Below are 15,055 nucleotides of genomic sequence, written 5' to 3'. Positions count from 1 at the left end.
CCAGATTTTAGCACATGTCTAGCACCATTTAAACACCAAAAATGTTCAGCCCATATGCTATCCACGCATGTTGTCCAATCCAAGTCCAAAACTGCTCCAAATTGCTCCATTTTGCAATTTATTGTCATCTTTACCAATTGGACCTACAATAATACAAAAATAACTTAAATTACTACAATAAATAGAAATTAACTAAATAAATGCAAAGAAATAAGATAACAAAATCGCATAAATATGCTCCTATCATGTAGTTTGTGTATTTCATGGTTTGGCAATGTCATGTAGGCGTCTTTTATGCATGATTTGTTTTTCGCCAAAAGGTGTAACATAGTCTTGCAATTGTAAATAGTTTGATCCTCAAGAACTTCTCAATTGACGATTTGGCTATATTCATGATTTCAATACCAGGTAAATGAAATTCATACTTTAACTTATTGATTGTGATGTTGGTATGGGAAGGTTCATCGTTTTGTTTAAATTATACTGGCACGAAAATTAAAAATACATGTAGGTTTTCTTCTTCATTTATAGCTTTCTACTATAGTGTCTATTTGCATGTTTTAATGATAAATCTCAATTCATGGATAAAGTGTCAATTTCAGAAAAATTCGTTGAGAAATCAAATATTGGTGAAGTTATATAATTGATGAAAGTGTAATGAAACTATACTGGCAGATTATTTTTCATGACTAATATTTGTTGAATAACTTATATATTAATCTCCAAATAACCTATTATTTGGATATGCTAAACATATAATCAAGCAAGACCATATGCATGGCTCCAATATTGTGGTCTCACAATGCAGATTAACCAGGCAGGACCACCAATTGAAATAATGTAACTAGGTAGCCAGTGACCCTCTCCCCCAATGTGGACTAACCAGGTGGGGTCAGTGCGGACTAACCAGGTGGAGTCACCCCTAAAATGCGTAGGGTCCACTAATGCGGATTAACCATGCAAGACCATAGTCATTCACATAACAGTATGGTCTGTCAATGCAGATTAACCAAGTAGGACCATCCATGTACCATACTGTTATATGGTGCAGTCGCATCATCACACATCATACCTCATACATCAACACCTATGATTTACAATGTGGGCATATACATTATCAATTTCACATGACAACCAAGTACATATAGATATATGAGTTCTACAAAATACCTCTAATATGGTTCCTAGAACATCTTTTCATACTAGCAATCACACATATCTATATCATATAGAAGTTCAATAAACACATAAATCAAGGTAAAGTGCCTCTTGCACGCAAACCCAGGTGCACATCTCCTGGATGGCCATTGATTGGAGTAAGCCTGTTAAACTCTATTAGGTCTCCAAAAATACTAATTTCAGTATTTAAAAAGCGATTCAGGACAATTGATCAAAAGTCAACCCTCGGTCAACATTGTTAACGGTATGGTCAACAACCTTATGTAGTCTAATCTAGAAGATATGCACATCAAATTTGCGATTCATAAATCCTTAAAGTCCTAAATTAATTCACGTAACAACATACTAAAGTTTCATAACGATCCAACAGCTGGATCTTTGCCTACCATAAAGGTAAAGTGGCGGCCATTTAGAAAATAAGTTTAAACAACGGAATTGCATCAAATGGATACCAAAATAGATTCAGGGCATTGCAATTATCCTAAAAGGAAAAATTCGGGACATTGGCCATGCGTTGCCGTATGCAGCAGTTTCTGGCGAACGGAAACCCAATTTTTTGACTATATTCAAATCACACCAAATTTCATAACTATCCCAATGATCAATGCTAGCTGGAAACGGGCCTAAACCACCGGAAAAATTGGATTTCTAGGTTATTATAACCAAATTTGGGCACCTCCGTGATCAATGGTTGAGTGCAAATCCAAGTAAACTTATGCATGCAAAATAGTAAAACAACCGTAAGAAAACCTTAGTCGGGGGTGTGCCAACCAAAGGCTCTCCGATGGTTAAGTTAGTGAATGATTTTTAGACTCAAGCAGTGGGCAAGAGAATTTAAGTGTATAGATTTCATTATCGTAGATAAACCCTAGATGGGTGTATTCATACTGTGGGACAGAGACATTTTTAGGATAAAATCCTTGTTCTAAACCGAGAGAATCCTAAAGGATATCTAGTAAGTAGATATTGTATCATTTTAGGAGTTGTGATTACTTGTGGCGCACAGCTATCCCTAGATTGTAGGTATTGTTTGGTATGCAGACGAGACGGGACGGAACAGAATGTGACGGGACGGGACGGGACAGGACGGAACGGAACGGAGCGGGAGCAAAGATGCCCTCGAATGGAAACAAGGAGGAAGAAGAAGGAAACGGAGAGGTTATAATTTTGTGTTCCACGGATGTGGAACGAGTCGTTCCAGTGGGGTGAGGTGGAACGAGTCGTTCCAGGGGGGTGAGGTGGAACGAAAATTCACCCAAAACTTGTTCCGTGGAACAGCTCGTTCCACCCGTTTTAGGCGCACCAAACTTGGGACGGAACGCCTTGTCCCACTCTGTTCCGTCGCGTCCCACGTACCAAACGGTACTGTAGGGACTCTAAGACTTATAGGATCTGATTGTGTCTAAATCTGAATCAAATCACGTGTCTTACGAAATAAGCATAGTCGTCCAACGAAGTCACCAAGACTCTTCCTATTGCCTTGGAGTAGAGTGATGGTGGCACACTGTTCCGTTTGATACAGCTTCGCCCAAAGCTGGTGATTACATAACTAGACTTCTGAGATAACAGTATTCGTATCAACCTTACTCTAGCCTTGAAAAATCATGGTCCCACATACGTTTCTAAAGTCCCTACTCTAAAACATATATTAACATAGGAACCAAGCATACAACCTAAACATCGTGTAGGATGGATGAAGTTTCATACCTCACTTGACGAAAATGGTTGCTGGATTATCAGAAAAAGGGAAAACCGCGATAAAAACCTTAGACTTTGCTGCTTCGACTCAGAAAAGTGGGTAAAATTTTGAAAAATCCAACACCATCAGGACATTCGAATCGTCAAAAGCCTTCTATAGACACCAAGATCACCTAAATAGAGGTCGAATTAAGGAAAAACAGTATGGTGATATTTCATGGGTTGCAAGTCCAAAACCAGGTAAAAACGGACCCAACTCAAGTCTGTCTTGTTCTAATTGGCTACAAGGGTTTTTATTAGAGGTTTAGGAGGAAAATTATCAAATTGCCCCTAAACTTAAAATGCCTCTGATTTCTTCATTTTTTTTATAGACTCTGACTTCTTAATTATAATTCTTATTCGTGCTTGGTTTTCGCCTATGCACTCCTACGATTGAGCTATATCCCAAAATACTAAGAGTGACCCCGAAAGGTCTAGGAATTTTTAATAACTAATTACACAAAAAATCAAACTTTGTAACTAAGTAATTAAAACTCTATAATTCAAGGAAAATAATAATAATTTATTGAAAATATGAAATACAAAAAAATTAAATAGTGAAATTCGAGGACGGGACAACACTTGTGGCCTTCCTCACTTTAGCTTAGACCTAGTAATATCTTATACAACTTTTTTACCCAACCCGAAACGACACAAAAATAACAAGTTTCGGGTTAACACATTAACTAATCGTGTCGTTATTGGCTCACACGTTAACAACTCGTTAATAATTTCTTAACAGGTTTACCCATAGGTAACCTGTTTTAACCCGATAAGAAAAAGGTTAATTTGATAATGTTAATGTAAACACGAAAATTCCTGAAACAAGAACACGTGTACAAAAATAATATTTGTATTGATTTAATGATTTTGGGGTTACAATCTCTTTGTAATTTGGTCTTCTGATTTGATCTCCGTAAGATGTTGGTTTGTTGACGTGTTGTTGATCCAAGGGCTGTTGAGGCTTGATCTTGGATGAACAGTTAGAAGTTTCTTCAAGGGTCGTTGGGGCTTGATCTTGAAGAACAGGGATGAATAGATCGTCGAGGGCTTTTGGGCTTGATCTTGAAGTTGTTGATCCAAAGGGCCGTTGGGGCTTGATCTTAGAATGAACAGGTGGGAGCTTCTTCAAGGGTCGTCGGGGCTTGATCTTTGAATAATGGTTGTGCGGATTTCTTCAAGGGTCGTCGGGCTTGATCTTGAAGGTTGATGGATGAGCATATCTTCAAGAGCTTTTAGGCTTGATCTTGAAGAACGGTTGTATGTGTGGATTTGTTGATGTTGTTGATCCAAAGGGCCATTGGGACTTGATCTTGGGATGAACGAATGATGAACGATGAACACTTTCTTCAAGGGTCGTCGGGGCTTGATCTTGAAGAATGGTTGTGTGGGTTTTTTCAAGGGCTTTTGGGCTTGATCTTGAAGGTTGATGGATGAGTGGATCTTCAAGGGCTTGATCTTGAAAAACAGTTGGATGTGTGGATTTGTTGATGTTGTTGATCCAAAGGGCCGTTGGGGCTTGATCTTGGGATAAACGGATGATGAGCGATGAGCACTTTCTTCAAGGGCCGTTGGGGCTTGATCTTGAGTTGGTGGAAGTTCTTCAAGGGCCGTCGGGGCTTGATCTTGAAGGAGGATTTAACGAAGAACGAAGAGAGCTTTCTTGATGCTTCGGGATTTGCTTGAGAGCTTTAGAATTTCAAAGCTTCAAGGTTTTGGTGTGATATCCATTCCTCCCCTTTTCCTTTGATGGAGAAGGCTATTTATAGGCCAAGAGAATGAATCACCACCATCCATTTTTTTTGGTGAAGTGAGTGGATGTTGTAGGTGAAATAAGTGTGTGATGTTAGTGAAGTAAGTGTGTGAGGTTGGTGAAGTAAGTGGAAGTTGTAGGTGAAATGAGTGTGTGATGTAGATGAAGTAAGTGGAAGTTGTAGATGAAATGAATGTCTGATGTAGGTGAAATGAATAAAGGTTGTAATTTTAATACATTGATCAACATTTATTTCACTGAAATTTCAATGTCTACAATTAAACTAATAGAAAATCTTACTACAATAGCCATAGTATTTAATCTCACATAGTTGTTATTATAAAATTCCAAAGCACCTTAAAAATAAGCAATTTAAAAATACCAAAGCACATTAAAAAATTCATAATAATTAATTTATAAGTGTGAAAAAAGGTGAAAAAAATATGCAAACACTTGTGATCTCATTCTTTGTGCTTTGAGGATGAGTATATTATCGTTTAGATTTTTAAAATCCTACAAACCCTCATGAACAGTGTTTTTAGGAGGATTTCAAAATAAATAAAAATTCATAATAATTAATGTAAAAGTGTGAAAAATGTTAAAAGAATATACAAACGCTCGTGACTGCTTCCTCTAAGCTTAGACAATGGTTATATCGTCGTTTAGATTTTTAAAACCCTCCAAACAATCATGAATAGTGTTTATTAGTTGAGCGCAAAATTAATAAAAATTCATAATAACTAATGAAGAGATGTGAAAATGAATAAAAAAAAAAACACACACATATATATATATATATAATCACTTGTTAACCGTCAATTGTTGTTTACACTCTATTCTTCTCACTGAATTTCATTTTTCAGAGTTTCGCTTTGAAAACATGAACTTTTAGCGGATGCAAAAAATGAAATATTCAGATTGTTGATATCATGTTAGAATGTTTACAGTCAAATGAAACATGAATCGATGTTATATAATTTCTAGAGACTTAACTCCGAATAATATATTCACTAACTATAAAAATTAGAATATAATATCAACGATCTGTACTGTTCATCTTTCTGCATCATCTAAAAGATCACATTTTCAAGAAAAATGACATGAACAAAAAAAAAAAATACGAAATCCGATTTGAAGATTGGAGCATAAACATAAGCGAAAATCAGCAGTTAAATTCAAATCTATGGTTTATGGGATTATGGTAGTGGAGTTGATCTCTTCAAGTTGTTGAGCTTGTCATTACAATTGTTTATATATACATTTTATATTTTTCACACTTTTACATTAATTAAAAAAAATTGTTAAAAAATCATACCACAACAATAGTCGTATGATTTAATCTAACTTATGTGAGATTAAATCCTTGCCGTTGGGTTCTTTGATCTCACTTACGTTTTTTATTTGCTTATTTATTGATTTGATATATATTTTCTTTAACGGGTAATGAGTATTATACGACATGACACATGAAGATATCAGGTATGTCATGAAAACAACACATACACGATGCCCTCCTTTGGTATTGAGGAAGAATACAATTTGCATCTATACATGCAGATGAATAGTTAAAAATATGGGAATAAGTTTCAAGTTTTTTCCCTTCCTTTGTACAGTTTCGTCAAGTTGGTTTTGGTTCCAAATATGTTGGTCTACGTATGCAATGGCATCATAGCAGAGAATAAAATGAGAAAACGTCACAGCCATCCAAAGCAAAATCGTGCAGCACTAGGCAAGCCCCACCTAGGAATTTACCAAAAACCGTCCACATTCAAGATTAAAATTCCGCCACTGACACTATAAAACTTACCAATTGTTGCATTGATTTGCATCAACTGGCTAGCTCTTCTTGCAAAAAAAAACTCCTTTCTTAAACCAGCATTATTAGGCATGGGAGAAGTTGATCCAGCTTTCATCCAGGACCCTGATCACAGGCCTAAACTCTCCATTGCCGAAGTCGAGGGCATTCCCTTGATCGACTTGTCTCCGATAAGCTCCCCAGACTCCGCTACTGACCCTAAACTCGTTGAAGAGATTGTTAGGGAAATAGGTAATGCATGCCGGGAGTGGGGCTTTTTTCAAGTGATAAACCATGGGGTTGTACTGGATAAGCTCCGAAAGATTGAGACTGCTGCTAGGAAGTTCTTTGCTCTGCCTTTGGAGGAGAAGAGGAAGATCCGGAGGGATGAAAAAAGCGTGTTGGGTTACTATGACAGCGAGCGCACGAAGAATGTCAGAGACTGGAAGGAGGTGTTTGATTTCACAGTGGAGGAGCCTACTTTAGTCCCGGCTTCGCCTGAACCCGAGGACAAGGAAGAGACTGAGTGGTATAACCAATGGCCCGAGTATCCTCCGGAGTTCAGGTAATTCATCGATTAGTATGAATAGATTTAGCTAATCATAAATTGTTAATAGGAAGAAAAAGTTTAGGATTCATAGGGTCAATTACACCTACCATCCTATAGTTAAAAAAGAAAAAGAAAAAAACACATCTCACTTGCAACAATTCATTTATATGATGTAATGCACTTCTTTGACCAGGGAGGTATGTGAGGAATATGCTCAAGAAGTCGAAAAGCTAGCTCTGAAGTTGATGGGACTTATTGCCTTGAGCCTAGGCTTGCCAGAAGACAGGTTTAGTAACTATTTCAAAGACCAAACAAGTTCTATCAGACTCAACCACTATCCGGCTTGTCCTTCCCCTCAGTTAGCTCTTGGTGTCGGCCGCCACAAGGATGGCGGTGCTTTAACCGTGCTGGCACAAGATGATGTCGGAGGGTTGGAAGTGAGGAGGAAAACAGACGGAGCATGGATTCGGGTCAAGCCCACCCCAAATGCCTATATCATCAATGTTGGTGACAGCATTCAGGTTTCACTCTTCAAACTTCATACAAACTTATTATGCTCAAAAGAAACACTCATCGAATCACTTCACATACCAAATGGATATGTTTTATGCAGGTTTGGACCAATGAAAAATATCAGAGTGTGGAACACAGGGTTATGGTGAACTCGGTGAAGGAACGATTTTCTATTCCTTACTTCCTCAATCCATCACACTACACACTAATCAAGCCTTTGGAGGAGCTGACAAATGAGCAAAACCCTGCCAAGTATAAGCCCTACAGCTGGGGCAAGTTTATGACTAACAGAAAGCTCAGTAATTTCAAGAAACTTAATGTCGAGAACATCCAAATTCATCATTTCCGGGTATTAGAATAAGTGGGTTGGATCCTAAAGAGTATTACTGGGTGAAAGTAATGTTAGTTCTTTTTCCTTTTGTATATCAGTTCCAAAAATAATGCCATGCTGTATAGAGAACTTGTAACGAACTTGTGGACATGGGCTTCTTAATGTTTCAATAAAATCAGTAATATTTTTCTGCTTCAATGACTATGAACGAATTTAAGAGAACCCCTTCACCTCTATTAATAACAATAATTACTCCTATTCTATGTCCTTATCAAGCAAAGAACGTAGCTCTGATCGCATTGAAATTAATTGTAACCTATGAATTTAAGGGTTGAACACAAATCTGGAACCTGATTTATCTTCTGATCTGAGGCGTACGCATGCTATAACTTCCGAGAGACGTGATTTGCAATACAATTAGCAAACGGGGTACAAGTAACAATAGTACATTACTCAAGTGACAAAAGACCTTGGCTTAGTTCTGAATGGACTAATAATTTTGTAAATTTTATTGCAAGTAGAGTAGACTGATACAATCTGTTTTAATCCATCCTACGTATTTAAATCATAAACTAATACCCTACAACAAATTATTAGTCTGCAACGAGATCACAGCAAAGAAAAAGTTTACCATAAAAACGCAAAATTGACATCCATCCAAAATTTTAAAACCTACAAGTCAATATACTTGTTGCCTCCACTGCTTTGGGAGAAGTTGATCTAGATTTCATCCAAGACCCAGATCACAGACCTAAACTCTCCATCACCGAAGCCAATGGAATACCCTTGATTGACCTCTCTCCAATAAACTCACCAGACTCCAATGTCGACTCGAAATCCATTGAAGAGCTTGTTATAGAAATAGGCAAGGCATGCATAGACTGGGGGGTTCTTCCAAGTGATCAATCGTGGGGTGGTATTGGATAAGCTAGAGAAGGTTGAGATTGCTGCTAGGAAGTTCTTTGCTCTGCCTTTGGAGGAGAAGTGGAAGGTTCGGAGGGATGAAAAAAGCTTGTTGGGTTACTATGACATGCATACTAAAAATGTCAGAGACTGAAATGAGGTGTTTGATTTAACAGTGGAGGAGCCTACTTTAGCCCCCGCTTCGCCTGAACCCGAGGACAAGGAAGAGACCAAGTGGTATAACCAATGGCCCAAGTATCCTCGGGAATACAGGCAACTCATGTGATCACTAAGCGTATAATAAGCCAAACTTATATTTGGAACTTGATATATATGATCTAATGTACCGCCCTGACTAGGATTGCTTGTGAAGAATATGCTCGAAAAGTCGAAAAGCTGGCTCTCAAGTTGATGGGACTTGTTGCCTTGAGCCTAGGGTTACCAGAAAACAGGTTCAGCAGCTACTTCAAAGACCAAACAAGTTCTATCTTGATCAATTATTATCCGCCTTGCCCTTCCCCTCAGAAAGCTCTTGGTTGGTCCCCATAAGGACGTTGGTGCTTTAACTGTGCTGGCTTAGGATGACGTTGGAGGATTTTTGAAGTGCAGAGAAAAATGGAGCATGGATTCGTGTTAAACCCACCCCAAATGCCTATATCATCAACGTTGCTGATGTTCTTCACGTCCGCTTTTCAAACTTCACATTATCTTTTTGTGCTCAAGACCACTTTGAAATTTGTGTAATTTCTTTTCAAATTAGTCATTTCTCAAGATGTGCTAACTATCCTGTACAGTACAGGTTTGGAGCAATGATGGATACCATGGTGTGGAACACGGGTCGATTTTTTATATCCGAGAATGATAGGTTTTCGATTTCTTACTTCCTCAAACAATCACACCACCCAAATTCGGCCATTGAAGGAGCTCATTAGTGACCACAACCCTGCCAAGTATAGCATAGGCCTTACAATTGGGGCAAGTTTATGGCTCACAAAAAAAGCTCAGCAATTACAAGAAACTCAACATCTAGAAGGACATCAGAATAATCGGGTTGAAAGGATTTTACACCTGACCCGATCCCTTCGCTTAAATTAGTATTCAGGTGGATGCTTAATGGGTTGGGTTGTTAACAGGTGAACCCGTTAATCATTCGTTAAATAATGAGTTATCTTGGATCAACCAGCGAGACCTGTTAGCACCCGATAGCACCCGTTAAGTGAGGGTGTTTGAGTAATTTCAGTAAAGACTTAACACGAAAACCTGGCCGACTAGCACTCGCGGCCCCGCGCTTTGGTTGGCCCCCTTCTTCTGGCGCCTTCTCGCTCTCTACTCTTCTGATGAAAGCCGCCTAATCTTCTGAAGTCCTCAAACAGTTTAACACTAAAAGCAATAAGCCCCAACCACTTCAAAAAAAAAAAAAAAAAAAAAAAAGCATATGAGAATCAAAAGGGAACATTCATACGGCAGACAGCTTGGAGACGAAATAAAGAAACCCAATTGCCAGAAACTCACAGAAACATAGAAAAATGGTGATATTGATAGCATGGACAAATTGAAAGCTTTGAAATTTAAAATGAAATGATGCAAAAAGAGAGAAGTTTTTGGTTTTGGGTTGGATTTGATTTGAATATACTACCAACTAATGCTGGATAGCATGAATATAATAGAAAAAAGGAACCTGGGAGTTGGGTTTGGTATTTTTCTGACCATGTCGCCATAACCAATGCCGGATAGGTGATTGAAGTTGATGATGTTATATCCTTTTCTTTTGCTTTTAAAAAAAAAAAAAATTGATGTGTGTGTGTGTATATGTTACTGTTCATTAATATGTGCGATTTGATTAAAATATGTGTAAATTGTATTGGAATGAAAAAAAAAATTAAAAATTAAAAAAAAATTGTTAATGGATGTTAATGGGTGAAACGGATGACTTATTAGACTAACGGATTGGATTTGGATGACTTGTTAAATTAACCAATCGGGTTGAAACCGACCCAAATTTAATAAATCTAACCCATTCACAAGTCTAGGAAGGAGTATTACTGAGCAATATAGTTACCTGCAAACACATTCTGCATAAAAAAAACCAGGAATATTATCCAGAGAACCCTTTTACCACTATTTCATTTAGGTTTGCACTTATTCTATTTGAACCTCACGGTTTCATTTATTCTACCAGCATCCTGATGGAGGTTGCAACGGATAAAAACGAATAAAATGAAATGAGAACAAAAAAGTAAGATAAAAAGGATGGATAGGTAGGATAGACAGGTAGATAGGGTTCATTATCTCCTAATGCGAGAAGAGACTTGAAAATCCTAAGAGCTTTGGTTCTAGTACCAGCCTACAATGTAGACACTAGAAAGAATAAAGATGCATACTCTTAAACAAGAGAAAGACACATAAAAACTAGTTTACAACTCAAATATCAATATGATAATTCAAACAACTTCTCCCCTTCTTCTTTACAAATAAAAATATTTATAGGCTTAAAACATAAAGTGAAAAATATGAAAGGGCATAAAATAAAAAAAAAATAAAGGCTTACAATATTATCTTTTGTAAAGTAGAAGAGGAATTGGCTTCAGTCACGCATTTGCCATTCAATTTTCACATTATTTACAACAATGCCAGCAAAAGGGTAATTACCAAAAGTTAGGAGGGTAATATTGTCCATAGGTTTGGGTGCCCTAGGCATTATTTGGGCCTATTTTGAGTTGCTGGTTTTGGGCCAAGTGTGGGCTTCGGAAGTGGCTTGTCCAATGTGTTGGGCTGGGTTGCACATAGGGTTGAAATGACTCTTTTACCCGCTTCAATCCAGATCCAAAAGACAGGATCTGGAGGCACTTTTGTCATTCTGTGTTTAGGGGTGGTTGCTGTTGATGTCGTCAGAGGTAGGCTTGGCAAATGGATCGTGTCTGTCGTGTTCGTGTCGTTTTCGTGTAACACCTGTTATCTTAACGGGTCGTATCGTGTCACACCTGTTATCTTAACGGGTCTTCAACAGGTCGGGTCACTTTACCCAACGACCCGTTGGGACCCGCTATGACCCGTTAAGAAAAATGTATTTTTTTCTTAAACTTGCACATACCATACATTGTCACATAAATATTACTTCAAAACATTAAAGCAATTTGTCGTTTAAGTACTACATTTACACTTGAAAATAAGAGCCTAATAAACAAACATCCGTACACTACTAGTTTATTACAAAATATTAAATGTGCATGGATATGCAAAATGTGCAAGGATATACAAAATATTAAATGTGCAAGGATATGCAAAAGGATATTCAAGGTTGTGAAGCTTTTCTCAAAAGTTTAAACCTTGCCAATGGAACTCAAAGCTTGAATGTAATTCCTTTTACAAAATCCTCAATTTTCATCGATCATCATGACATAAGATTTTGTGGTATCTACTTGTGTAAATATTTTAAATTGAAGATCGAATTCATTCATTGTATTCATATGGGGTCAAGGTGTGTAGCTGTAAAAAATCAACAAAATCAGAGTTAAAATAACCGTTAAATCGTGATTTTTCGTTGATAATCGTTGAAAAGTTTTGTCTCGTTACTTTATCTCTGAATGTTTTTTTTTTGCGATTTTTGGTGTATGCGATCTTGAAGCATATACAAACAAGTTTGACGGTTGGATCATTGAAATTATTTTCATAGAATGCGTATCCCATCAAAACGACAAATTCACTAACACCTAGAGTTTATTTATACTTTCATCAAGTATAACATAAGATTTTGTGGTATCCACTAGGATAAATATTTTAAATTGAAGATCGAATTCATTCATTGTATTCAAATAAGGTTAAGGAGTGTAGCTACAAAAAATCATCCAAATCGAAGTTGAAATAATCGTTAAATCGTGATTTTTCGTTGATAATCATCGAAACGTTTTGTCCCATTACTTGATCTCTAAATGCTTGTTTTTTGCAATTTTAGGCATATGCGATCTCGAAGTATATACAAACATGTTTGACAGTTGGATCGTTGAAACTAGTTTCGTAAAATGTGTATCCCATCAAAACAATAGATTCACTAACACTTAAAAGTTTATTCATACTTTCATTAAATATAGCATGAGATTTTGTGATATCCACTAGTGTAAATATTTTAAATTGAAGATCAAGTTCATTCATTGTATTCATATAGGGTCAAGGAGTGTAGCTATAAAAAATCATCAAAATCGAAGGTAAAATAACTGTTAAATCTTGATTTTTTGTTGATAACCGTCGAAACGTTTTGTCCTGTTACTTGATATTTGAATGTTTATTTTTTGCAATTTTTGGTGTAACGATTTGGAAGTATATTCAAACAAGTTTGACTGTTGGATCGTTAAAACTAGTTTCGTAGAATGTGTATCCCATCAAAATAATAGATTCACTAGCACTTAAGAGTTTATTCATACTTTCATTAAGTATAACATAAGATTTTGTGGTATCCACTAGTGTAAATATTTTAAATTGAAGATCAAGTTCATTCATTGTATTCATATAGGGTCAAGGAGTGTAGCTATAAAAAATCATCAAAATCGGAGTTAAAATAACCGTTGAATCGTGATTTTTCGTTGATAGCCGTCGAAATGTTTTGTCCAGTTGCTTGATCTCTGAATGTTTTTTTTTGCGATTTTTTGCTGGTGCAATCTCAATGCATATACAAACAAGTTTGACGGTTGGATCGTTCAAATTAGTTTCATAGAATTTGTATCCCATCAAGTTCAATGGTGTCTATATATATATATATATATTAAGTAGATTTAAATTTATTTATTTTGTATGTATAACACTTAAGAAATTGAATGGTATGTATATTTGGTATGTATATTTAAGCCGATCCAGTGGTCACCAATTTTTAATATTTAATTATATATATATATAATTATTCTGGTTTTAAGGGGTATAAAATTGTTAAATTAATATATATATATATATATATATAATTATTATAATATTTTTTTAGGGTTATAAAAATATAAAAGTAATATTTTGCTTATCGTGTATCGTGTTACCCACGTATATACCTGAACCAATCCGTTATCTTAATAGGTGCTTATCGGGTTACCCGATAACAACCCGATTCGTTATCGTGTCAACCCGAATACCTGTTAATTTAGTATCGTGTCGTGTCAAGAATTGTCAGGCCTAGTCATAGGCATGGTTCGCAAGGGGGTTGATGGGCTGCAGGTAGAGAAAGGGTTGATGGGGCGGGGTTCCAGGTGGAAAGAGTGGGGTTTGGGTGCGAGATTACAGGGAGAGAAGGTGAGAGGGTGGGTGTGGTCATGCTCGATATGGGGGTAAGGTTCTGGGAGAGGGACGCGTGTTTGCTGCACTGGGGGAGTGAGGGAGAGGGAGAGAGGGAGGGAGGTATGGTTGCCCCGGGGAGGGGGGGTGTTGAGGGGAAGGTTATAGAGAGAGAGGTGTAGGTTGAGGTGCGGATGTAGGGTTGGTTATTTCCACACCAAAAATCGTCATCCTCTTTCTCAGTCCTATACTTCTTTGCTGTATAAGATGAGTTTGGGTTATATTACTCAGAAAAGGGATGTTTTTTTTTTTTTTTTTTTCAATAAGAGAGTGAAAATCCCTAGCCTTAAGATTTTTAGGTATTTGTGGGCAATAATAATTTGTTTTTGCTTCTTTATATGTGTGTCTATCTCCAAATATGAGGATCTCTTAATTTTCTTTTGCATATCTTCTTACATTTTTCTTCTTTTTTCTTTGCCTATAATAATATTATTGTTTATTTCCAAGATCTGAGTTTGTCATTCAGAAGAGATGCTTCATTCAGAAAATTGAAATTTCCCAAATCTTTGTTAATAGTTGTATCCCTTGCACAAGGATTTAATTTTCTTGGATGTCTACTTTTGAGCTTTAAGTCTTCCATGTATGCGGCATTACTAGACCAAAAACATCATGCGTCTACATTACTCTCAGTAAGATTCCTTTGAATTAAGTTTATTGAGCAGTATAATCTTATTTAAGTTTTAATTGTGCATTTTGATTTGTATCTAGGGTGACTGAATGTTATTTGTTTTGCGGATATTTTGTTCTACGTGTTTGAGCCTGTATACTCTCTCATTGTTGCAATCTCTAATGATTTAGTGAATCCTATTATCCTATGGTTGGAACAATTCAAAGAGTGTTTGAGCCTGTATTTCCCTTCGTTATTGGCTCCTAAGGTAGAGTTTCCCCCGTACCCAATTTACCGTTGTGCATTTGACCTATAAACATACATAGGAGATATTGGGTGAAAAATTGTAAAAGGATGTTTTGGGAACCATCTGGAGA

At 36.7% G+C, this 15,055-nt stretch overlaps 1 protein-coding gene and 1 pseudogene across 1 annotated transcript; both read left to right on the top strand.

The window, feature by feature from the left end:
• The first annotated feature begins 6,486 nt into the window (after positions 1 to 6,486).
• On the top strand, positions 6,487 to 8,056 carry LOC137726584 (protein LATERAL BRANCHING OXIDOREDUCTASE 1-like). Its single transcript, XM_068465519.2, has 3 exons — positions 6,487 to 7,029; positions 7,208 to 7,535; positions 7,628 to 8,056. The coding sequence occupies exons 1-3, from the start codon at positions 6,557 to 6,559 to the stop codon at positions 7,886 to 7,888; spliced, it is 1,062 nt and encodes a 353-aa protein (XP_068321620.2). The 5' UTR covers positions 6,487 to 6,556; the 3' UTR covers positions 7,889 to 8,056.
• Positions 7,968 to 9,855, top strand: LOC148696988 (homoarginine-6-hydroxylase 2-ODD-C23.3-like; annotated as a pseudogene).
• The last annotated feature ends 5,200 nt before the right edge of the window (positions 9,856 to 15,055 follow it).

Source organism: Pyrus communis, chromosome 5 (assembly GCF_041283825.1).
Source record: "Pyrus communis isolate YQ-2024b chromosome 5, ASM4128382v1, whole genome shotgun sequence".
Lineage (NCBI taxonomy): Eukaryota > Viridiplantae > Streptophyta > Magnoliopsida > Rosales > Rosaceae > Pyrus > Pyrus communis.
Note: the sequence above shows the minus strand (reverse complement) of the source record. Positions and strands in the feature narration are given on the sequence as shown.